This window comes from Meriones unguiculatus, chromosome 5 (genome assembly GCF_030254825.1).
Source record: "Meriones unguiculatus strain TT.TT164.6M chromosome 5, Bangor_MerUng_6.1, whole genome shotgun sequence".
Lineage (NCBI taxonomy): Eukaryota > Metazoa > Chordata > Mammalia > Rodentia > Muridae > Meriones > Meriones unguiculatus.
In genome coordinates this window covers 128,421,929-128,448,053 of record NC_083353.1, presented here as the reverse complement: position 1 = coordinate 128,448,053, position 26,125 = coordinate 128,421,929, and the positions used below count along the sequence as shown (strand labels likewise).

Genomic DNA, 26,125 nt, shown 5'->3' with positions numbered 1-26,125 from the left:
CAATTCTGTTCGTAGTTTCCTCTGTTGAGGGCCTAAGTCCACAAGCTTTCTTTTACTGTTGTATTTTTCTATCAGTATTTCTAAAAGCTGTCTTGCTCATTTGGAAGTTTTGTTGGAGTTTTCTGGTGAGGCATGAATTTATTCTTTAAACTTCCAAATAGCTCAGGGTCTTTATTAAATAAAAACTTAATTTTCATTGTTTTAAAATTTTGTTTTGCTTTGGAGACAAGGTCTGGCTATGTAGCCCAGGGTAGCCTGGAATTCTCTGTACCCCAGCTTGGCCTCAATCTCAAACAACTCTCCTTCCTCAGTTATAAGTACTCAGATTACAGGTGTGGGAAAGACTTTATTGGTTTTTATCACCATTTAATTTTAATATGTGATACACAAGTCTTTTGAGCTAGATTTTAAAATTTAAAGGGTTAATTAAACAAATCCCTTGTCTTCAGAGAGTATATAGTCTTAAAGGATATGTTGACTTTTACTGAAAACTTCAATAATTTTTACTCTTTTAATTTAATCCTTATTACTATTGTTCCATGTTTACTTATGTCTTCACTTACTGTGCATGCGTGTTAGGGAGGCACTGGGCCACTACACTCCATTCTTTCCTTCCACCATGTGTTTGCATGGATTGAACTCAGTTGCAGGTTCAATAGCCAGTGCCTGTTCCCACTGAGCAAGCTCGCCTGCTGTATATTGTTTGTCTGGAGAAACAGTCTTCCATTCTGTAGCTCAGGCTGTCCTGGAACTTACTATATAGCTTAAGTTAGTGTTCAGATCATGGTATTCCTCCTCCCTCAGACCATCCAGTGCTGGAATTCCAGGCTTCAGCCACCACAGCAGCCAAAGAAGGCCTTTAAAAGGTTAAGTGAGAATGAAGAGATTAGCGTTAAATGTTTGGAGTGGGTCTCCATGAGTCTGTAGAGCATCGCGGGGTGGTGGATGGACAAGGGAATCTAAATATATGGAGCAAATGTGTGCTAGGGCACACAGAGGATGGGGTTAGCCGAGGGTCAGAAGGCAGTTGCATTTCCACCTTCTGTGACGCCAGCAGAACTTTATATCAAATTAGTAAAATTTAAAACCAGCACTATTGAACTATTGATCAATAAATACTAACTACATCAGCTAGATAGCAGATACTTGCAGCGTTGAGTTCAGTTTTTAAATTATATTTTATGTACCTATGGTGTGTGTGTGTGTGTGCGTGCATGCATGTATGTGAATGCCGCAGCATGCATGTGGAGGCCAGAGAAGAGTTTGTGGGAGTTGGTTCTGTCCTTGCATCACGTGAGTTCTGGGAACTGGACTTGGGTTGTCAGCCTAGACTGTGGCACCTTTTCTTGCTGAACCATCTCACTGATTCTGAACTGACTTCTTAATTAATGTTATTACTTAAATAGTGAGTTGTGTAAAAATCCCAAAATATAATATGCAGATAGCGTGAAGAAAATTAAGACTAAAGTGAATTCAAGATGGTGCTCATTTTCAAAATTAAAACTCAAAGAGGAATGACGGTCCTTCCCTAAACCAAACAGCCTGAAGACGGTAGTAAAACCAGATGCTCTGGTGTTATGGACATCTCCTCGGGTTCTACATGACAGTGGAACCCACTATGGATCCAGATAATTGGTTCCCGTGGGGAGGAGAATGCTGCGGACTGCACAGTAAGTCAAAAAGCTGGAAGCACTAAAACAAGATGGCGGAAGGGGACTAACTGTCCCAGGACACTGACGGCAGATGGGATACGGACTGTAGCTCACAGGGTGGGCATATCAAGAAGGACTTCTAAAATCAGCTTCTAGCCTGTTGTGATCATCACTTCCCAGTGTGTACACACTCCAAGATTGCACTGACACTTGGAATAAACACATCTTTGAACTGCCAAATAATGGCCAATAAGGCTGAGGGGCTAGCTCTCATGGCTAGAAGCCAGAGGGAGTGATTCCCTAGAGTCAGGGAAGAGGAAGGTTAAAGGTTAGAAGTGTACACATTTGGGAAGAGGTTCAGAGCTGGTCCTGATGTATAAAGGGGAGGAGAATACAGTTAGGGATGCAGAAATTGGCTTTAAAGAACAGGTGGAGACAGCTCAGATGCTCTGTTGTGGCAGCTTCTTGTCTCCTTGCTGTGGAAAGCAGTGCCTGGCATGAGCAGCTCAGGAAAGGGTTTACTGATCACGGTGGGATAACGTGGCAGCCAGAGCATGGTGGCTCTTCATGTGGCACCCACAGTTGGGAAACAAAGAGAGGCACGCTGGGATTCAGCTTGCTTTCCATCTTTTATTCAGTCAGCGGCCCCCGCCCAAGGACTAGTGTTGCCCTTATTCAGGGTGAGTCTTCCTTTTCACAGGAACCTGTCTAGAAATACCTTGATAGATACACACAGAAATGTGTTTCCATGGTGAATTTAAGCCCATTCAAATTGGTAACGATAATTAACTGTTGCATCATCTAAGTGAGTGTATCTCACAGACTCAGAGAGTGATGGATATAGAAGTCCAGCAGCAGACCAGGACTCCGGTCAGTGGGGTATCAGTGAACTCTGTAGGTTATTCTAGCCAAAGCACAAGGGCAGTCTAGTTAGGCCATCTGTGTGCTGCTTCTGCGTGATTGGGAGGGCATTCGCAAATTTAGGAAGAGCAAAAGATGTGGGTGCGCAGGAAGAGAAATGGTAGAACAGCTAAGCAGAGGCCATGTCCGAGCTGAGAATTCATATGAGAGAGGTTGGCAGCTCTCTGCAAAATGGTTGGCTGTGTTTCCTTTGGGAAATGGTTCTCAGCCTGTGGGTCATGGACCCTTTGTTATCCTGAGTATCAAATATTTACACTATGATTTAAAACAGAAGCAAAATTAAAGTTATGGAGCAGTAGCAAAGCAATCTTATGGTTAAGGTCACTGCAACACGAGGAGCTGCATTAAAGGGTCTAGCGTTAGGAAGGTGGAAAAGCACTACCCCAGAATGAGGGACTCTATCTGGAGACACAATAATCTCAGTGGTGGATGCCCTGGGGAAATGGCTCCTGTGGCTTGTGGGTCAATGACAAACAGAGGCCATCCTTCCGGCTTTGAGAAGCATGCAGTCCTTTCTTGGCAGATAAAGAACCACGATTGCCACAGTGAATGTTTACAGCAAGCCCGATTTGCCTCTGCCACCTGTGGCTCCATTCTCTTCATGGCTTTTGCTGCTCTCCGTGCGGAGAACAGAGAACCTGACACAAGACAACTGACCCCGGAAGAAGAAATCCTGTACTAGCTCATTGCTTCCTTTACCCACTTCCTTCACTCCCCCTTTCTCCCTCCCCTCCTCTCCTTTCCCTCTCCCCACTCTTTCCTTTCTCTCCTTCTCATTTTTACTGCATCAGTAGCCTCTTACTTGGTCTCCCAGCTGCCAGCCTCTTACTTCCTAAACTTATCTCCTCAACCTTCTTTGGCAGCCTGACACTGATACATGCTATAGACAGTCACTGAGGCATGGGGGGCCCTCACTACAAGGTGACAATAAGGGCAAAGTGTTAGAGATATGGAAGATACTTTACAAGATGCCTTATCTTCAGCCACTGTCCAAGCCATTTCCAACTCCCACATTCCAGGACCAGCAAGCCTTCTTAATTTTTGTGGCATTTCATGCACTCTTACCTATGACCATATAGCTTACTTTATGTTCCTCTTCCTTTTTCCCTAGTAAGATGTCTTGAAGTGCTATCCATTCTCTAACTTTCTCCAAGCTTGCTTTCCCTTTCAAGGCATAAATGATTTTTTTTTCCCTCCTGCATTCATTCTATGGCACTTTGTATCACTATCAAGCATGGTGTTTGGAACATTATGCTGTGTTTGTTGCACTTCTCTTTTCTTGACTGGACTTGGATTTTTTGAGTTGACAATTAAGGCATTAGCCTGATAAGATGCCTTGGTGAGAGAAGCAAGTATGAGGACTCAAGTTCAAGTTTCTGGGACTCACATAAACTGGGCATGATAACAGGCATCTGTGATCCCAGAGTTCCCATGGTGAGATGAGGGACTGAGACGAGAGAATCCCTGGAAGATTTGGGGGCAGCTAGCTTGGCAAACAGCAAAGACCACAAACCTTGTCTCAAAAACAAGGTGGATGGTGATGAGTGACACCTGAGGTTGCCCTCTGACCCCCACCATGCCCGATGTGCCCATACACATGGGCACAAGATTAGTAAAAGGTAAGTGAAGGCACACACAAGCATTGTATTTAGCTCGTACTTGGCACTTAGGAGGTATGCCATCCATTTCAGTTGCGTCCATTTGGACCAGAGATTCTCTCCACAGGTGGTCCTGCATGAGCAGAGGGAAGTGGAATTCTCCAGAGAGGGACGTGGGCGGCTCTCTGCAATGAGCTACAACAGTAACAGGGCTCTTCTTCTTCTTCTTCTTCTTCTTCTTCTTCTTCTTCTTCTTCTTCTTCTTCTTCTTCTTCTTCTTCTTCTTCTGAAGTCTTACAATTAGAGCATTGGACAACTAAAGACTTCTAGAACATAGAATTTTGATGGGAAAATTGTCTTACAAGTGATTCTTTTTAATCTCCAGACAAGGAAACCAGTTTAATGTTTCTGTCATGTGTAGCTTCTGTCACCACCACCACCCCAACCACCACCACCCCAACCACCACCACCCCAACCACCACTACCCCAAACACCACCACCATAACCACCACCACTACGATCATCACCACCACCTCAGCCACCAACCTTTACAAATTCACGACTGTTAAATCATTTGGCGTTCCAGGAGAGAACAAAACAGTTGATATTAGTCTAGGAGAGCTTCATTAAGGAATGTTGATGAGTTCAAGGTAGGAGAGTTTGATGAGTTGGGATATTTGATGAGAAGTTCCAAGTGTTTTTTCATGTGTTCTGTCTGATGACATGGATGAGTGGGCTTTGATGTGTCTGTGTTTCTGAGATTTCTTTTGTTTCCCCACAGATTTCAAAACCTGCTGTGGTCGAGAAAGACATTTGTGGACAACATGAAGATCTATAACCACAGCTACATTTACATGCCTGCTTTTTCTATGAAGACGGGAACAGAGCCATCTCTCCGTGTGTATTACACGCTGAAAGATGTTGGTGCCAACCAAACAGTGCTTTTTGCCAACCCCAACTTTCTGCGGAGCATTGGAAAGTTCTGGAAGAGTAGGGGCATCCATGCCAAGCGCCTGTCTACAGGACTCTTTCTGGTGAGTGCAGCGCTGGGCCTGTGTGAAGAGGTTGCCATCTATGGCTTCTGGCCCTTCTCTGTGAACATGCACGAGGAACCCATCAGTCACCACTACTATGACAACGTCTTGCCCTTCTCAGGCTTCCATGCCATGCCCGAGGAATTCCTCCAGCTTTGGTACCTTCACAAAACTGGTGCACTGCGGATGCAGCTGGATCCGTGCGAGGGGCCATCACTCCAGCCCACTTCCTAGGGACTGCAGAGGAGGAGAGGACCGGACGGGTATTTTTGCTAGCTTTTTTATGTATGCGACTTCCAAAAGGAACTGCCAAAGTGTGTCTTGGATTGGCATGATAGGAAGCAAACAGAAACCCAAGCAGAACCTCAATTTTGACACTGGCTTGGAGAACCGTAAGATAGAAAATGTTCTGGGGAATGTTTTTATAACGTGTTGTGGATTTGCAGCCAGAACAACACCAAGAGATGATGCTGGCAGAAGATAGGATCCAAGGACCGGATGAATGCTAGCTGCTGAGGCCGAGGGGCTCATCATGCAGTGTGTGGGGGATGCTGACTTAGTAGACACTGGCAGCGTAACCATTTTAAAAGACCTGTCTTATTGAGACTGGCGTCAGAACTATAGGTTTTAAAAATTATTATTTATTTTTGCCCTGTGTAGGGCTGTGGGTGGGTGGTGGTATAGGCTTACAAAATTCTTCCTGCTGATTATTGGGATTTGTTAAAACAAGTCCGTGTTAACTACAGTTTCTTCCACTAGTGCAGTTTTAAGTAAGAATCGCTTCCTGCCTTTTTTTTTTTTTTTTTTTTTTTTGGTTAAGTGTACTTAGCACGAAGCTCTGTCGAGTTTAGACTGTGTTGATTCATAGTCTAGATAACATGAGCCACTTGTCTCCTCGGAAGTTGAGAGAGAAACTTGATTTTAGAGAAACTCATGCCATTGGCTCTGTTGCTATTATTTTTACAAAATCACTAGACATGCAAGTACAAAGTGGCAAAGGTATCTTCATCATTTAGTGAGAGGTGAAGTAGCTCACTCAGAGCCCAGAAGGCAGGGCCCTTTCTGTCTCCAACATGAACGTTTCCATTCAAGATAACTCATATGTGCATACATGTGAGTATTTCCTCTCAAGATCATGTATGTGTGTGTACACATGAATACAGACACCTACACTCTGACACACTCCACGAAGTGATCAGAGACTAGTGTGTCAGTCCTGAGTGTGAATGGCCTGGTGTCTGTAATCAGGGTTAGAAAGGTGCAGAGATAGAGGACGGAACCCATTCCACGTTGGCGGAAGTCCAGCTGCCATAGCAGTTCTGCATGCCAGCACAGGGCGCAAGGCTCACCCTTCAATGCGCAGTCCAGAGTGAGAGCTACTCTTAATCATACTGCCTCCTTCCACCCCAAATTTCACGAATGGGGCCTGCATTGAGCATAGTGATATATAATGTGGCTCATGCAAGTAAGCAGGCAGGAGTCGCTGCGTGCTTGTTCCAGGTGGGCCTGTTAATGCAACTTGCACAGCATCTTTGGCACAGCAGGGGACCTCTACTGGCAGATTCTGGCCAGTGTACTGTAGGTCAGGAGGCAAGCAGGGAGAGCTCTCAGGAGCTTTGTGCTTTGAGGTGTGTTAAGCTTCAAGAAACTGTAACGACTCATTGTATAGGTAAGCTTGACCCATATGCTCGACTTCATCTTGAAGGTGGAAACAGTTTATTGGCCATGTCTATGAGAAATGGAGTCCTAAAAAGAGGGTTAACTCACAAGATAACAAAGCCACTGAAGGGTAGCACATTTGGAGTAGGGGATTTCCAAATGTGATCAAATATTCAGGTTACTATAGAAACAGCATCTGAACGGAGGCTGGGTGGCACAATGGTCCACAGGTCATGCTGATGTTTAGAGAGTTCAGAGTGTGGAAGTTCACCAGTGTGCAAAGCTGGCTTAGTGTCTCCGCCCGTGTGGCAGAAGCAGGCTATCTGGAAGGCAGGGTGAGCTGGGTTAGTCCTGTCTGTGCAACCCTAAATATAATTCCTGTTTTGAGCTACTGGTATTGAATAATTATCTAAGAAAGAATACATGTTTACCAATAGGCTTCATGAAAAGTGAAAAAGGGCTAAGAAAAGAACACATGCAAAGGTTAATTAAATATGCATTCAGGTGAATGTGTTAATTTGTCAAATCTAAACGAGAAACTCATAAAATCCACGCATCACAGTTCACTGAGCATGCTTTCTAGGAGTTCTAACCAACCCTCCACACAGATACGGTTCCTGGAACAAGTTCCTGTAATAGATGTGTGTGTTTAGTCTATACAATTTTAATGCTATTCTGTATGGCACCTGAATTGCAGAACAGAAATGGTCAACACTGTTGACTAGATCTGTGCTTTTCTCCTATGCCATCAGCCTACACTGTTGCTATGACCAAGAGTGCTGACTGTTTGCAGTAGGGGGGAGCCATGGATGGCGGTCCAGCAGTAGCAGGTCAGCCAATTGCCACAGAAGGTGGAGGAACCCCAAGTTAGAGCAAAAGAGAAGTTTGAATGTTTGTGTTACCTGGGACACAGGTAAAATGCTCATATCACAAACAGCATTGCTGTAACCTTTCGTTATTTTCTAGTGACAATCCACTGGTATGTCATATATGTAACTTTCTGTGTGTTTGGTTAGATGATGTAGCTAAGCAAGAGGTAGGTGTGTGTGTCTGTGTGTGTAGAGTGGTACCTGTCTGTCTGTGTGTGTGTGTGTGTATTAGTGTCTGTGTTTCTGTGTATGTATAGCTTTTTGTGTTTGTTTAGCATCATTTTTAGTAAAATATGTGTTCCTAAGTAGAAACCACCCTAGAACCATTCTGTAGAGCATTCTAGAATACTGTATTACTCTTAAGAGATTAGGTACTATTCAATTCTGCTTATTGAAATTAATGTCTTCAGCTTTGGGCCTGGTCCATTATTTAATATATCTGACCTTTAACTTTCTGCTCAGAAAGAATTTGGCTCATGATGAAAATGTTTAATTTCAGAAAATATTTAATTAATTTCAGTGCATTTGACAGGAGATGATACCTAACTCTACCATCAATTAAATCAATGCATTAAGTATCTCTCTCTCTCTCTCTCTCTCTCTCTCTCTCTCTCTCTCTCTCTCTCTCACACACACACACACACACACACACACACACACACATTCGAATGAAGACAGACAAAAACAAGATTGCTTTATGGAGGAAACTGCAAATGAATACCCAAATAGGAATTTTCATTTTAGTCAACTGCAACTTGAAAATGGCTTTGGTTTTCATGCTCCTGAGTGAGAGTGGCCACTGTTTAATTCTCATCACGCTTCTGTAAAATTAAGCTAGGTAAAGAGTAAGTAACCCTACCAGAAAGAAAGCCTTTGCCTGAAAGATCACTTTACAAAAGAGGACTCTCAGACACATACACTCACTACAAAGTGCCTTGCCAAAAGTGTAAAACACCAAATTGTGTGTCGAAACTAGCTTGTTCATGTTTATCACTTTGACAAAGAAGGGCGGGCAAAGAGAGGCCCTCAGCCCTTAAACCTGCTGACGGCCCCTCAAAGGGCCTGAGTTCAGTTCCTGATGCTCACTTACCGGCACACAGCTGCCTGTCACTCCACTTCCAGGGCATCTGCTGTCCTCTTCTTGTCTCCGTGGATACTACATGTGCCAGCAGGAACACACACATCCACATAACAAATAAACACGTCTTAACAAAGGCAGGGGACTACTTCGCTGAAACGGCAGTGTTCGGTGGCATCCTCTGTGCTTTGCTGGGAAGCCGGCCATCTAAGGTTTTCATTCCTATGTTTTAAAATTCCAGCTTTGTGGAATGTTTTTCACTGGCAAACCCTTGTCAGGAAGGATCTAATGAGAAAATCAGTCACCAGTACATGGAAGGGCCTTCACCTTATAAACTCCACTTCCCTACCAGAAACAGGTAAAATTACTTCCTGTCAAAAAGTCAGAGATCAGGGTCTGTAGGCAGTCATGTGAACACTTGAGGGCAAGTCTGAAGGACCCGAGTTTGAGGGCGCTGGAGTGTGTTCTTTCCTGCCCAGAGCACACAGAGGTCCGCCCTCAGATCATGAGCTCTAGGCAGCCCACATCAGGGGTGGAGGTGAGTTAGCAAATTCACAATGCCTGCAGCCCCGATCAAGCGTCTAACTGAGTCAGTAGTAAATGACCTTAGACATTCTGGAAACTTAATTCTGTTCTGTGCTCAGGAGAGGAAGAGGCAAGGTAAAAATGGTGAGACCCTAGTTCCCAAACTCTCAGCATCCAAGGGGTCAAAGAGGTCTATTCATTTGTCCTCGATGTCTCTCTACCACCTATCTCTGCCCTACCCCAGCAGCTGGCTTCCATGGAGGGCTGAGCTAGTAGCCTTGTGACTACAGAGGTCTTGGCATGAAAATTTGCTGAGAGTTTGTAATTTTGAATCACCGAAAATGTTTTGCTTTGATTTTGGCTAAGCTTGCACTTGCTAGTTTTATGTGTCCCATGGCAGAGTCTGGTCACCTTGACCCAGTTGTGGCCATGCATATGGTCATGAGGAGCAGAGTTCTTTTCTTTGTGTACATGGATGGACTTTCTGAGTCCCTGGAGATATGGAGATAGCAAATACCCCATAGTTTCTGTGTTGTGTCTTTGGAAGCATGGAATGTTGGAGTCGAGAATGTGTCTGTAAACTTCTAAATGGGAGGGCACAAGATTTAGTCTCAGTCCCACACAACGCCTGTTTTATAAGTAGACACACACACACACAGAGAGAGAGAGAGAGAGAGAGAGAGAGAGAGAGAGAGAGAGAGAGAGGAGAGAGAGGAGAGAAAATATGAATAGTGTCTGCCTTATTCTCAGCCTTAATATGACATTTTCACACACATCCCAGAGATGAATGATTGATACGCACACATATGAATGGGAAGGTTATTCAAATTGCCTAACCTTGCTCATTGCAACAAGGAAGGAATATGTTCCTGCTTCTTTGTTTGGGTTTTCTCTGTTTCCAGGATTTGTAGCTTCTTCTGCCTTTAACACAGAAGAATAACATATTGAAGCAAACTATAGTATTGTGAGCGTTTGAGACTATCAGCCAAAGCTGTTGACTCACTTGTTAGAGCACAAGGAATTATATTTTATGGCTGCTCATTTTTCTAAATGGTCAGTCTCACTGTTGTGTTAAAAGCCTTCCTGGTTTTGCTTTTTAGTTGAAGCTGTTAAGATTCAACCAATGACCCAAAGTTGTCCAAGAGTTTTATGGTGTAATATTCAAATACATCGACCAAGCTTTTTCCAGCTTCCATGTAATTAGACTTCCTCCAGGTATCTGTCTCTTTCAAATGTTTTATGTAATAACAATAAAGACCAAGAGATGTGACTTAGTCCACATTCAGAAAATTCAGGATTTCTCTGTACAGGTAAAAGAAATTAACAAAAAAGTACAATATAAAAAAGGTTTAACCAAAATGAAAACTAAGAGAAAGTAGTGATTCCCCCCCTCCGGAAAGGATCTATTGGGAGGGGTCTCAGCCTCACAGGTAGCTCAGCAGACACGAAGGAAGGGCTGTTGTCTTAGAATGCTGTTGCAAGAATGGAATGGCTTCAAGACAACAGAAACATGTTACTGTATCATCATTAGGGCTAAGACGAAAAGATGAAAGGTGAAGCCTGACCATGGATTTAAGGGTGTTGAAGGAAAGACTCAAAGCTGGTTCCTGTTTTCTCCTGTGGGTCTTGGCACCCCCAGGTTTCTGCCCTCTGTGGGCCCCTGGGTGCCTGAGCTGGTGAAGTAAGTATCTACGTATCCCTCTGCCACCTGCCTATTTAGTCATACTCTCAAGGTGAGTTATAATTTAGCTTTCCTGTCAGGATGATGCAGCAGTGATGGGGAATATCACCTTGATGTTGACCACTGGATATGGGCACCATACAGTGGGCATAGCAAGAGTTAGTGTCAACTTCCTGTCCCCATGATTCCCAACAGAGGCAATGGCAAGTTAGATTCATTATCCTTCATGCCTTAGTTCAGTCTCAGTCTCTCTCCTGCTCTCCCTCTCTCTGTCCTTCCCTCTCTGTTTCCCCTTCCCTCCCTCTCTCCTATCCCCCTCTCTCTTCTTCCTTATGGTTTTTTATGCCTATGAAAAATAGAAAAGTAACTGATTTGGTATTTTTGGGGAGTGGCAGAGGGTGCCTTAACTTTTCCTGGCTTGGCTCCCCACTTACATATTTCCTTCATGTGTTTATTACTTTGCATGTGTTTCCATGTCTGTCCAACTTGTACCTTTATCATCAGCAAGGACCTTTTTACATGTAGCAAATGGGACTGTTTTCAGACATTCATAATAGTACATAGGCCTTGGAGAAGTCTGAGGGTGGTGTGTAAATACGCTTTGCTGCATTGTGGAGCCCTTTTCTATGGTCTTTTAAGTGATAACCACAGAATGATAACTAGAGTTAGAAATTCTTTTCTAGAAAATTCCAGCATTCATGGAACCAAGTAGCCAGTCTATCACTGTTTTTCATTCTGTCTTTAGCACTGATAAGTTCTCTCTCCACAGTTAGGATGGCTGATGGCTACCATAGTGCTCTGTAGAGATTTTACATATGAGGAGGGGAGATAAAAGACAATACAGCACACTATTTTAAAGCCTGCTTCATCTTAAAAAGTTCTCTCGTATTACTAGACTTACAGCCACCATGCAGCATAGTTTGATCTGCAAAATATTGGGGAAATATTTTTACCTTTGGCCTCTATCATTGCTTATTCTAGACTATTCCACATGTATACGAGCTGTTTTATCAGTGTAAATTTTCTGAGGTTGAATAAGAGTGAAAATAAGAAAATTCAAATACTCTTTCATAATTTAGTCTACTGATCCATGGCTGTAATAATTCTGGGAAAGATTTTAGATCAGACTATAAAATTGAAGTCATCTTTGAAGTGTTTGCAGAGTGGCTTCTTCCTATTAAAGCCAAACATGATTGATAGGAAGCGTGGGGTAACCAATGCTGTTTTAGCAACCAATGTTCCTCATTTCTTCTTCCTTCCTATCTTCCTTCCTTCCCTCCCTCTTTCCCTCCCTTCCTCCCTCCTTCCTTCCTTCCTTCCATCCCTCCCTTTCCCCCTTCCTTTCTTTTTAAAAAGAATTTCATATAAAATATGGCAGGTAAGAAACAATGTTTAATTGGTACTTTTTATGGTGTGACTTGAAAAAAAATGGTGCCTATTCTGTTGGCTGAGATGAACAGTGGTGTGCCCAGAGGTGGCTGCTGGGAAAATGTCTTTTCTTTTGTGCGTTTATAAATCGTGGCTGGCAGTGAGAAGATTAACTAAGTCTCAGTTTCTCTACCTCCCTTCCCTGGAGAATATTTGGGAATGTACCCTGTTAATAAAATGGGCTTTTTTTTTCAAAGCAGCTTGTGAAGTCCTTTTATTCCTCTGACGTATATCTGCTCTTTCCTCCTCCACTTTCTCTGTGCTTTGTAACTTTCTGACTGCCCTGTTTTTACTTTTCCTGCATGGGCGGAAGTCACTCTGCTTAGAAGCTTAGGATACAGGGCTGGCAAGACTGCTGGGCATGAAGGGAGCCTGCTGATGAGCCTGACAGCCCGAGTTTGAACACTGGGCTCCAGCCTGCACACGCGTGATGTGGCATATGCGCGCCCACACAGGCACACATACACGAAGATTCACTTTTAAAAATCCAGTACAAAATTTAAAGGAAAATATCTATAGATTATAGTAACTGTCAGTAGCAAGATCACACAGGGCTGGTGAGATGGCTGAGTGGGTATGGCCACTAAGCCTGATGACCTGAATCTGATTTCTGGAACCCTCGTGGCAGAAGGAAAGTTGTCCTCTGTCCTCCACATGTATGCCGTGTGAATAAATATAAAATAATTAAAAATACATAATCGTAAAATAAGTAAATAAATGTAATTCTTATATATCTTTTTGTATGGTGTTTTCCTGCATGGATGTCTGTGCACCTCATGGCTACAGTTTCTGAGGTGGGCAGAAGAGAGCAGCAGATTTCCTGGATCTGGAGTTATGAAAGGTCGGGAGCCATCATGCTGGGAACTGTCCTTTGTGAGTGTAGCCAGTGCTCTTTACCACTGAGCATTTATCCAGACTGAAAAAAACAAAGAAACAAATAATTAAACAGTACATAGTACATGTAAGAGCTCCTCTTAGGCAAAGCAGAAAGGAAATCGTGCATTAATATAGCGTAACTAACATGCAGCCTCTTTTCCCCAGCAAGGAAATTGTTTATCTTTGTAATGTGTCAGTGTCGGTGTGTGCGTCTAGGGAGGCCTTCCTTAATTGCTAACATGAGGCAAGGCACTGAGACTCCTCCTCTGTTCCAAGGGGATGACTTTGAGAGGCCACATACACCTTCCCGTCACAGTCATTTAGGTAATTGCTTCATACTCCCTGTCCCTTGGGCTCTGTGTCCCAGTTCTGTCAGACACTTCCTCAAAGGGAGTGACATCAAGAAAGGTACCCCTCCTTTCCATCCTTCATGACACGCTTCTCGAAAATTGATCAAGGCACTTGGTACAGATTCTATTAATTGTCTGACTTCATTTTCAAAGTAGCTTTTTAGGCTACAGCTATTATAGGAGGACGAGCCTGTGAGTTAGTGACTCTGAGGCACGGTGTTTAGTCAAATCACTTTGTGGGGTGGGGCGGAGTTGTCACATAAGCGTGAGTTACCTTAACTGTAGAGGAAAACAGATTTAGCTTTGGTCACAGCTATTACGGTCACACAGTCTACTTTTCACCCAATCCAGCTATTTTGACTTAAACATTCTTACTCTGTTTTGACTTAAACATTCAAGAACACATAACAAGAGCCCAAAAGCATAGGTATGTATATTCAAGAATTCCTGCTAAGCCTGGAAGCAGGATAATCACACGTTGTTGGCTATTTTGAAAATACAGTGAAATGGCATGAGGAGTTAAAGCAGGTTGATGAGATTCGATTCTAGTCTAGTTCAGAGAATGCAGTCTTCAGGGCCTTTGAAAACATGCAGACTTCTTGCTGTTTATTTCATGCAGACAGAGGGACTGTTGTTGTTTGTGCCACAAGAGTCATGTTTTCTGGACACAAAACTGGGAGGTTGGCAGGGCCAGAGTGGGGTGGGGAGGGGAAAAATCAGCCTTAATATTGGGACCATTTTAATACTTTATTTTTGTTACTTTTTATTTGTTTGTAGTGTGTCTACCCCGTGTGTGTGAGTTCTTGTGGGGGCCATAACAGGTTGGCTTTCTGGAGCTGGAGTTAGAAGTGGTTATGAGCCACCCAACATGAGTGCTGGAAATTGAACTCGGGTCCTCTGGAAAATTCAGCAGGTCCTCTGAATAACACAGCCGTCTCTCCAACCCCTTATACTGGGAACATTTTTAGGATAAAAAGTGCAACAAAAAGTTGACATAAAAGATAATTAAGAGTTAATTAGTAACAAGTTAGCTGTCAGTCAAGACTATTCTGATGTCTGCGTGTGGGGAGAAGACACAGTAAAGGCGGGACAAAGCTACCCACTGAGCGGGAGTTGGAGATTGTTGGTCTCAGCCTCCTTCCTGGTGGCTAAGAGGCCCGGAGACTACCTCCCAGTTAACCCTCACCTGAGCTTTTGCCAGCTGGGCAATACGTAATCCTGAGAAACAGTTATCTCTGGTCCCTGTCCACGACTCCAGGCACAGCCACCACACCTGCTGCCCAAACCATGTTGTACAGAAGCCCACAGAGAGAGCAGGGGACCACTGCTGGGCTGCCTGGCATCCGGGCCATGCTGTTTTGACAGCAGCTCTTACAAGCGAGGGCTGAACTGGTGACGTCATTGTCTAGAGCAGTCTTGAGTCCTCCACGGTGCGCACTCGAGTTAACTGAAGGAGATGTTTGTTCTGGGTCTTCTGTTCTAGCCTCATTATTTTTCTAACACAACATCTATGAACTTAGCAATGATATTTACTATGTTAATATTATATACTGAACACATTATCCTTCCAACCAGGGGATACACATTTTAAACTGAAAGAAACATGGCAGAGAACTCCATGCAATTGAATTAGATAGTTGTTACTCTTTTTTTATTCCTCGACACAGTATTTTTATTGATTCTTTGGGAATTTCACATCAGACAGCCCTTACATTCACTTCCTTGTCCTTCCCCAGCCCTTGATAACTGCCCATCCCCCCGGCAAAAATCAACAAACAAACATACAAAACAGCAACAAGGAAAGTCTAAGTTGTGTTACTTATATATTCACTAGGGGTGTGGTCACCTCTGGGTGGCCTGCCCCCTCGGTGGAGATGAGTCCTTCCCTGGCACCCCCACATCCCTGCTGTGGAGGGCAACACTCCAACATCCCGGGAGCTAGGGGTTCTCAACTGTGCATCTGTAGCCATCACTGGCACCTCCTCCACTGCTGCACAGCGTCTCCTCACCTCCTACAGCATCCCGTCACCTCACTGCTGCTACACAGCCTCCAGCCACCTCCGTGATCCTCCATCAGCTCAGCCCTCTCTCAGAGCTGTCACTGCTGTCTCTTCATGGCGCACTCACCACCTGGCTCCGCCATTGCTCCAATCTTGCTGTCACCCGCTCTCTCTTTGCAGTGGCGCCCGCCAGTTTTGGGGGGTGGAGAGACTACGATGCCCTCCCGAGCACAAATGGGTCACTGGTGTTACTCTTTGTTCGTTTGTTTGTGTTTGTTTTTTGAGACAGGGTTTCTCTGTGTAGCCCTGGCTGTTCTGGACTCACCTTGTAGACCAGGCTGGCCTTGAACTCAGTGATCCACCTGTCTCTGCCTACCTGAGTGCTGGGATTACTGGCATGTGCAACCGTGCCCGGCACTAGTGTTACTCTTAACCGTGTCATTTAGAAGATGCATTCTCCATAGAGTGATGTTTTCTGCAGATGGGCAAAATTAGTTCTGAGGGACAAAGAAATTCTTGTATATTATAATACATTCTTAACAAAAGTTAAGAAAAACTTTTGTTTCAAGACAGGGCTTCATGTAGGCCAGGCTGTCCTCAAACCCATTATGCCACTAAGGGTGTCCTTAAAATTCATGTCCAGTTTACTGAGCACTGGCAATCAAGCCGAGGGCATTGTGCATGTTAGGCACGCAAGCTCTCGACTGAGTCCCATTCCCAGCTCAGGGAAGATATTAGGTTTTCCTGAGAGTTGGGGAGGGGATAGCAAAAACAAATTGTTCTTGAACTGACAGTAGTTCCCTAATAAAAGGTTGGTGTGTGTGAGTGGACAGAGATGCACGTTAAGAAGTGGGTGGGAGATGACATCTTGAGAGGTTGAGGGCCTCGTGACAGGATGTGGTGTAGGTTATGACCAACTCTCTGGATGAAATGTTTGGATTATATCCCAAACGTTTTGATCAGAAAAAAATAGAAGTGTGGCGTACACACAGTGACTTTCCCTGTTACTACATTTTACTTACATTTTTAAAATGCTACCATCCACTTAGCAGTTGACGGTCATCTAGGCTGGTCCCATCACCCCAGTGTTGTGTCAAGAGCAGCAATGAACACAGAAGGGATGTTTGCCCTCTTCTGTGAAGGGTGGGGTCCTTAGGGTGTGTGCCAGGAGTGACATAGCAGTAATCATCCTATCGTTAACATTTTGGGGAGCCTCCGCGCCAGTTTGCATATAGCCTACACCATTTTATAGTCCACCAGCCATAGGTAAGCGGCTCCATCTCCCTAACCCTTCCTAGAATTTGTAGTCCTTCATGTTTGATAATAGCCATTCTGACTGGAAGGAGTCTCATTTTGAAACTATCATATTGTGCCTTTAGATTAAATGGAGGAGGATAATTTCAGGTCACCAGCAATCAGACATATTTTCATAGTGATAGGCTGATTTTTATAGCTCGTGCTCATAACTGTTTTCTTCTTCTTTTTTTTTTTAATGCCTTTACCATGGTCAATATGACTGAGGAATCTCTGTCAAGATTTTACCATACCTACCACTAAAGAAAGAGCTCTACGGAAACTTGTTAAGATGGCTCTGATGGCCTGGGCCGGGGGTGATGGTTCAGCCAGTCAAGCTCTTGCTTTGCAAGCATAAGGACCCGGGTTTGATCTCCAGCGGCCAGATAAAAAGTGTAGGCAGCAAGCCATGCTGCTGTAATCCCCAGGGAAGGCAGGCAAGAGCCCCCCTGCAGGATCCTTCCCGCCCAGCCTAGTGGTGAGCTCCCAGACCAACGGAGAGCAGGTCTCGGTGGAGCTGGCTGGTGTTTCCAGGGATGACTCCTGAAGTCGTCCATGACCTCCACATGCTTGTGTATGCACCCCCCCCCACACACACACAAAGAAAGTACCGGCAAGTGGATGTGTGGGAGCACACAGATCACACCCAACTTAGAAGTGTTTATTCAGTGGGACTGTCAGGACCTCTCGCACCTTCACTGTCATTGCCGGGCCCATGGCAGCCTGTTTCTGAACACGTCTCTCTAGAAATGCCGCATCATCAGCTGTGCCATCACCTTCCTTCCTTCCTGGGTGCTGTACGACTTGATTGCTTCTCATTGTAATAGGAAAACGTGTTCTGCAAAATGTAATAAATTTGTACTAATTTATCCTTTTATATGATCTTCCTGCCTCTTTGTATGGATAGTGGTCCATGACTTTATACATGCATATATATATATTAACATTTAAATATATTGAAATGGCCCAAATTTTAACAACAACCAAAAAAAAAAAAAGATGCAAACAAATGTCCACAACTCAACTGATGTGCACCCTAGAAGCCTCTAAACCAGCTATTGTGATGGTAGGAAACGGCCACTACCTCGTGATTGCCATAAAGGTATAAAACGTGAGGTAGCAATTGCTGGATGCGATTTGATCTCAGAAATGTCAAAACGCTAAAAGGGTCTATTTTGGAATCAATGGGATGCTTTTATCCTCCATTACTGGAGTGAAGTAAAAGCATTTGTGAGGCTTTGGCAAACAAGAGAGCCGCCGTCAAGAAAAAGGAACGTGCCTGCACCTGCTGCTGTCCTTTCTTCTCCCAGTCAGACTTAGCGACAGGAGAGAAAAGGATCTTGGATTAAAGGGCCCAGTCAGAAAAGGGCCCCTTGACATTTGAACATAGTTCAAACTCACGGTAATCTGGGCGTCTACAGACGTAAATTGGACACTAGGGGGCTCCAACACACAAGGTGCTAAATGAAAAATTGACAGCCCTGGGTAAGTGTGTATGCAGCTCTAGGAGATGTAAAGATGATTAGAGATCAAGCCCCGAGCAAGCGGTGATAGAGATAGGCGCCGACGGGCTAGAAAAGCAGGCACTAGGACAGCAAAGTTGAGGAGGGTGCCGCAAATATCACCACCAGACACACTCACTCAGGAGGGCTGTGAGTTGGGGCTAGCCTGTTCAAAAAATCTTCAAGAATCCTTGTCTCGCTCATCGGGTCAAGTTCCTTTAGCTGGGAAAATAGTTAAAAATCTGCTCAGTAAAGGGATCGGGTCCTGCGCTCCGGGGATCTTCCTGGCTGATGTGCGGGTAGGGTCGGGGGAGGGAGGAGAACAGAGGCAATGTCTGTTGCAACATCCTTGAGGGAGGATCCACGGGGCACCTGGGAGTGGAAAGACCAAATCACACCGACTTGACAGAGAAAAGGCTGTGCGACCGCACTAAAACAAGCCCTAATGGAACCCTGCCCCAGTCCTGTACCCACAAAGCCTGCAGAGCATCCATTCCCAGTGAAACCCCTTGGCAGCTGTGGATGAAAACACAAGATTCTGAAAGAAATCAATCTTTCAAACTAAAGAGAACTGGCCACAGTCCAGGCGTAAAACAGTTTCTTGGACTGAAAACGGTTCTCACAGCACAGGCCTCTGAACCAACAGTAAAGGAGGAGACGAAGGCCCGGGAGAAGGGCCAGACAGTCTCAAGGCTCTGTTTGTTTGCCTTGGGAAACAGTACATTTCTATGGTTCAAAGAAAATGACACAATAAAAGGTGTGTGTGTGTGTGGCGGGTGTTGGGGGGGAAGCTGCAGGGGAGAAGGAGGTGGCGGGTATGAGGACAAGTGAAATGAAGGAAAATACAGGGACCAGAGATGCGTAAAAAGCAACCAGTAAACACAAACAAAAGAACCAATATCTAGGTGTGCTGGCATAAGCCTGTGATGGAGGCAGGGGGTTCAGGACTTTGAGGCCACCCGTGGCTCATGAGACCCTGTCCCGGGAAAGCCAAAAGAAAAGAAAAACACCTCACACTAGAATGGCATGTTTCCAATGGCTTTTTTAAAGCCAGAATTAGAAAACTACCAATCAAATTTCTAATTAAAAAAAGGTTACAAAATTTTGTAAAACATCTCTCAGATCATTTCCATAACAGTTTATGTTTAAGACCTCACTGTGCTGAACACATATTCATTCTCTCCCTCTCTCTTCCTCTCTCTCCTTTCCTCCCTTCCCCCCTCCTTCTGGACTGTTGCGTTATAAGTGTAGTCCCTGAGCCGCAATCAAAGTGTCTGGCAGCTCTCCCCTGCCCCCGCCCCCAACCCAAGAGCTGTGCTGTCAGGGCCCCCTTCCCGCCTCAGGAGCCGTGAAATGGCGGCTCCTGTCAGAAAGGCGACACCTCCTCAGCAGGGGCTAAAACCTTTCCTGCCTCAGTCTATTGCTTGGCACAGAGAGCTGTCTATGATGGCAGCACCTTCTCCCCAGTCTCTGTTGGCTCTTCATGCAGCAGGGAAAGGCTTCCCTGTTGTAGACTCTGTAAACTTTGTGTACTTTGTAAACTTTGCAAACCCCCAAGGCAAAAAAAGTGGTCAGGCCCCTGCCTGAGAAACTCCAGCAGGCATGCCTTTCCCCCAGACCTCTGTGTCATAGAGCATTTCCAGCCTCTGAGGTTTACAAAGATCATATTCAGCCCCTCAATAGGACCCATCCTAGATTATGCTAATTTTAGGTGAAAAGTCTGCACAACACCCCATCAGTCCCTGAGCAGGAAAACCCAGCAATCCCTGAGCTTTCCTCAAAAACCCACCAATCCCTAAACAGGAGAACCCACCAATCACTGAACAAGAAAGCCCACTAATTCCCGAGCTCCCCAAGCTCAGGGCTTGAAATCTCACCAATCCCCACTCTAGAAATCACTGCCCTAGGAAGCTCCGCCCCCTAAGAAATCTGTGTCTGCTGAGTTCTCTGCTGCCTTCTCCCGGGAGCAGAGGCAGCCGCTGCTGTCTGTATTAGTCCCTCCAGGAAATCGAGATTTACTGCCTGGTGTGACTCTCTCAGAAGAAGCAAAGAAGAAAAGAAGCAATGAAGAGTCTGGTTCCTAGGTTCCCATGCCTTAGGATGGCCTTCCACACAGGCATTGTCCTACCTCGGAGCTGTGTGGTTCCTGGCTTCTGAGTCCCAGGATACCCATCCATCCAAGCAGGCAGGCTGGCGCTAGGTATTTAAACACCTTCATTTTTACACCTTCATTCCGGTAAAATTGATGTGTAATACTTAACGCATACAGTTGACACCTGCGTTCCCGTGGGCTCTCTACAATCCACACAAGTCAGTCAATTAAACCCAGCTTTCTCTTGCCCCTTTCGCTGTTCCATCTTGCCAATCCATCCCCTTCCTACCCCTAGACACAGCTGATCTGCGCCCTTTCAGCATACACATTTTGGGATTTTTTTTTTATAAGTAAATAAAATGATGCCAGGCATAAACTGTGTTGTCTGGCTTTTGTTCGTTGTTGTTGTTGTTGTTTTTTTCACCCAGCAACGTGGTTTTGAGGATTCTGTTTTTGAGGATTCTGCCACGGGAGAACGGACCAATTCGTGGTGCTTTCCGTGGTTGGATTGATCCCATCATGAGGATGTGTCTGTCAGACTTTGTCCACCGTGTGGACGTGTTCTGGAGTTTTCCCTTGTAGTTTGTGGCTGCTGCACACCGAAGGGCCGTGAGCGTTGGCTTCCTTGGGTGCGCACCCAGCGTGGAGTGGCTGCCGGGAAATGCTTGGCCTTCAGGATGGAACTACCTTGCTACAGACTGCCAGCGTCCCTTGACCTGGCCAGTGCCCTCCACAAGTACACCAGTTCCTCCGTGCTCCCAGCAAAACTCCCAAGTGCCGATCTTTTCAGTTCTCGTCAATTAAGTTTAGCCCTTTAGTCTTGGCCACTTAAGAGAAAGTAGTCTTGTCATTCCCCGCCGTTCAATGTCTTAAACCATTACTTCTTATATTTTTGCATTACTTATTTATTTATTTTTGAGACAAGGTCTGTTGAGTCGCGCGTTTTCCTCTGACTTGGCATGAAGCCAGGTACAGATGAAGCGCGGCTTGTCCTGGGCATGCGCAGTACTGCCCATGGGTTCTGCAGGGCGGGGGACTGACCCAGGGGTGTGCTCTACTAATTTAGGCCTCTTTCTGTTTTGCTTCGTTTTGTAAACTGCCTCCCTGAGCTAGAGCTCTCTTTGTGAAAGCACATGGTTTTCTGTGGGCAGCAGCCAGGCTGGTGTGTGGCCCGTTGAGGGTGTTCTAGAAAACAGGTGGAAAGGTATTTTTCGAGCTGCTGTGGGTCCAATAGAAAGGACCCCAAGGGGAAACTCAACTTTCATCTCTACTCCCCCTTCTGCCTCAACAGCGCCTGTGCTGTCTGTGTCCCCGTTGCTGTCCATGATGCAGCCTTGCGGGTCACTTTCACGATACCTATGATTTCGGGGCATTTTCCCCTGGGTTAAAAGTCAACCGTTTCCCGGTGCTGAAAAGAAGAGAGCAAGGAACCTCTTTCCTGGAGTTGGCCTTTTGTGCAAGCAGTCTACGCTTCACGTTTTCCACGTTTTTCCTGTTTGCTCTGCTCTTTACTGCCCACATCCTGCCACAGATTCCCCAGATGACTTCCAGAAGTCAGGTCCCCACTCTAGTCACGCCTCTGACTTTCTGGAAGGGTCACTAGCAGTGACTGTGAGGTGAGCCGTGTGCTTGGGATCTGTTTGACTTCTTCAGTTTTTAACGATTCTTCTCTGTTGGAGAAATAGTTAAGGCCTTTCATTTAAAAATCAGAATTCTGGATTTCTTATGCAAACCTAAAATAGTCTTGTTGTGGGGTCCACTTAAATCCAGTGTAACTCAAACACCAGGTGACAAAAAATTATTGTAATCAAGCCGCTCCTAATCCATCAGGGCGCCGAGCAGACTCGGGAGCTGAACTGGGATGCTGAAGGGACGTTGCCCAGCGTATTTAAAGGATAAAACCATAATGTGAGGGGGAGTGTTAGGCTGTAGCATTGTCCAATCATGTTTTGGCCTCAGGGGTTGAGCAAGGGAGTTTCCATCAATCTGGATAGCAGTAGGTTTCTGGGCTTGAAAACCTGAGTTTAGTTGACCTTGCCAGCAAGATGGAGAGGTTGTCCTTGAAATGGGTGGACTCAGACAGTTGTCTGCTTATAAATTGTCCCTGAGATGTCTGGATTCAGACAACTGTCTCCTCACAACAGAAGCTGTTTGGCTATTGGAAAATCCCCAGCTCTCCTAGGGCCTGGGACCTTGAACTTGTTTCTTCCTATGATTAAATGGAGACTGAAATGAAATGCTAATATTTAGAATAAGTTTCTTTTGCCTGTTCCTGACATTCTCATGCCAAGCCCAGGCTCCTGTGAAGCAATAAAGAAACTGTACAGTATTAATTGTTTCCTGCAGATGAGCTGAACAGTCTCCAGTTTCCCAAAGCCTCGCCTTCCCAGGTATCTTCCTGCAGGTGGCAGCTGTTGTTTGTCATTTCTAGTTATTCCTATTAGCATGAAAATATTGTTTGTTCTGATTTCTTTAAAGTTTTATTTATTTAGTTTTATAGAGATTTATTTTTTGATTCAGTATTTGTGGGGGGCAGAGGGCATCAATTACAGGGAGTTGGGAGCCATCTCTCTGGGGGCTGAGAACGGAACCCTTGGTCCTTTGGAAGAGCAGCAAGCACTCAACTGCTGAGTCATCTTTCCAGGCCCCTTGCTCTCTGTCTCTGTCTCTCTCTATCTCTTCTCCTTGAAACATGAGAAGGTAAAAGCTTGAGAAGGCCAAATCATACACAGAAGTCAAAAGTTCTGCTTATGGGAATCACTGTGGTTAGGGTGAGAAACGGCTGCAAAGAGCCTGTGGTTCCGCTATTGATTGCTATTGGGAGGTGGCAGGGACTCAGTGACAGGGAGCTAGGCCACTGGGGGTGTTCCCCTGGAGGTGACAATGACACTCTTCTCTTTCTTGTTGCTTCCTGGCCACCATGAAGCCACCAAGAGACCTTCTGCACCGCACATTCCTCAGGACTTCTTACGTCCCTGTAGGGCCCAGTGGCCAAGACTAGAAACCATGACACCCTGAGGCAGATCAGTTTGTATCTCAGGTGTTCGCCGCTGGTGTCTGGCATGCCGGAAACAGGCCTCATTTACACCGTTAGTTTTAATTTCTCCTTACTTCATAAGTGTTAACCCAAACACTTTTCAAAGACATACTCAGATTATCGTTCATTTTTGTTGTTGATTTGTTTAATTCTTTTCTATGTATTGATTTTAGTAGGAATCCTTTAAAGAGTCTCCTAATGAACACAGAGCTTAACATATTATCCCAATGTTTTCTGGCAGTCTCTGGCTTGCTTTTTATTCTTTTAATGATGACTTTTAACCAACTGTACTTCCTAACTGAATGGAGTCCAATTCTAATGCTTCAACAGTTACTGTTTTTATCTATCATTTTGAAGAAATGTTTGCCTTAATGAAAATTCTGAAGATAGCCTTCTATGCTTTCTTCTAGAAGATTTTTATTTTAACTGTATATAGTGTAAGGTAGGATTCATGTCACTCCTAAGAATGAGCACCATTCATTGAAAAAAAAAATCACTCTACCTACTCAGATTCACCTTTGTCTTGAACCAAATGACCACTATGTGCGTGTCATTTTTCTGGACATTTTGGTCTATTTCATTGGACTATATGTTTAGTGTTGGATTCCGCCTTCCTCATTCTTAACTACCACTGCTCTTTAGAACCCTTAAAATCTCATGAGACCTTTAAGATTTCTTAGGCTACTCTAGGATCAACTGACAGTCACTCATGCACATTTAGACAAGTATGAATGCCAGTTTGAATTTTGATCCAACTGTATGGACTTTATAAATCATAAGGCAAATTGAGACATTCTAGTAACCCTCAGTCATCTGCTCTGTGGTGTAATTCACTCCTGTCATTTCTATCTAAGCACACACTGATGATCTCTGTAACACTTGACTTGTTTCCTGTGCTCGCATTGAACACAGAATTACACTAATACTTAACTTTTCAAGTCTTTCCTAACCTTTTTATTTATTAAAAATTTTTAGTCACTGATACCAGTCCCCTCTCCTTCTCCATTCAGCCCTGTCCTCATGCCCCCCTTCTTCCATTCCCCCTTCTACTTATTTTTTTTTCAGAGAAGGGGGCTACTCTAAGGGGTCCAACCCACCCTGGCAACACTTGTTTTTTTTACATCATCATAAATAGTATTGGTTTCCAAATCCTTTCTCAAATTCTTTTTTGTTCCTTTGAGACAAGATCTCATGTAAGCCAGGCTGACTTGGAACTTGCTGTGGAGCCAAAAATGACTAGAAAGCTTGTTATACTCAGTAAGGTAACCAACCCAGACCGAGAAAGACAAACACCGCATTTTTCTCTCTCATCTGTGGTTTCTAACTCTAAATCTACAGATGTGAGTAAATTATCTGGAGTAACTGTAGTAAGCAGGAAAAGGGGACCAGGATTAAAGAGGCAGGGCAGCTCTAGAGAGGGGCATAGCAGGATACAGGTGATAGGAAGAAAGAAACCGGGAAAGAAAGGAGGGGACTTTAGTTGGGGAGGTGGGAGGGTGGACAAAGGGGGAGGAGGGAAAAATCATACTAACGATGAAGAACTCTTGCTCCGATATGGCCAACAGGCAGCTCAGTCTCCATGTGGATCTCTGAGTGAGGGGAACAGAGGGGCTGCCTCTATCATGAACTCAGTTGACTGCTCTCTAATCACTTGCCCCAGGGAGGCATCCTTGCCAGGCCATGGATCCAGGCAGTCCTGATGAGACTTAGCAAGCTAGGGGCAGATGGCAATGGTGGCGAACTCCCCTAGTGGACTAGGGGAAGGGGGTGGGGGGAAGAGGGAGGGTTGTTGGGGCTGGGGGGAGTTGACTAAGGTGGCTTCAATTAGGATGTTTAATGAATAAATTGTGAAAAAAAAAGAAAAAGACATAGGGAATCCTAAAATTATGTATAATATAAATTATAGATACACACATTATATATCTTAAATGATGTTTTATCATTTGGTTTGACAATACTTTTCCCAAAGAGCCATAGATTAACAAAAACCCCAATACCAGGCATGGGAAACCTCCTTTCAAGTTGTTGATCAGGATTGTCTAAAACACTCCCCAGACACTATTGATTTGGCATTGGTTGGCTTCTAGAGGTTGAAGACTCCATGTACTTTGGACATAGGACTCAGGATTTTCGTCGGACATGACAGCAAAGCCTCCTCCCTGAGGACTATCTTCCATATAGTACTAGGAACTGATATGCAAGATGCCAAGGGAGGAAAAGAATCAATAGTCCTACCCAGCTGTAATGATCAGGAACCACAACAATGACCAGAATGGCGAGATATCCCTCGAGTTGCAACGGTAGCACTTCTCTTTTGACGATAACCAACAACTCTGTCATTGGGCTTAAAGCCCATTCACCAGTAGAGAAGTCATGTCTGGTACTGGAAAGGTAGTCGACTACCAGGGCTAGTGAGGTCATGGGTCTTCAAGGAGAACTCCACCTCCTACTTTACTAGACCAGCATCATTCCTAACTGCATTCTAAACATGTGTCACTATAGCGCCAGATGAATGTAGCCCTCACCCCTT

The 26,125-nt window shown here is 44.7% G+C and overlaps 1 protein-coding gene across 1 annotated transcript in view; it reads left to right on the top strand.

Moving 5' to 3' along the window:
• St8sia1 (ST8 alpha-N-acetyl-neuraminide alpha-2,8-sialyltransferase 1) overlaps nucleotides 1-12,641 on the top strand; it is a 124,797-nt gene extending 112,156 nt beyond the window's left edge. The window contains exon 5 of the mRNA XM_060384431.1: nucleotides 4,953-12,641. Within this exon, the coding sequence (XP_060240414.1) occupies nucleotides 4,953-5,439 (487 nt within the window). The 3' untranslated portion in view covers nucleotides 5,440-12,641. The remainder of the gene's footprint in view (nucleotides 1-4,952) is intronic.
• Nucleotides 12,642-26,125: the final 13,484 nt, after the last annotated feature.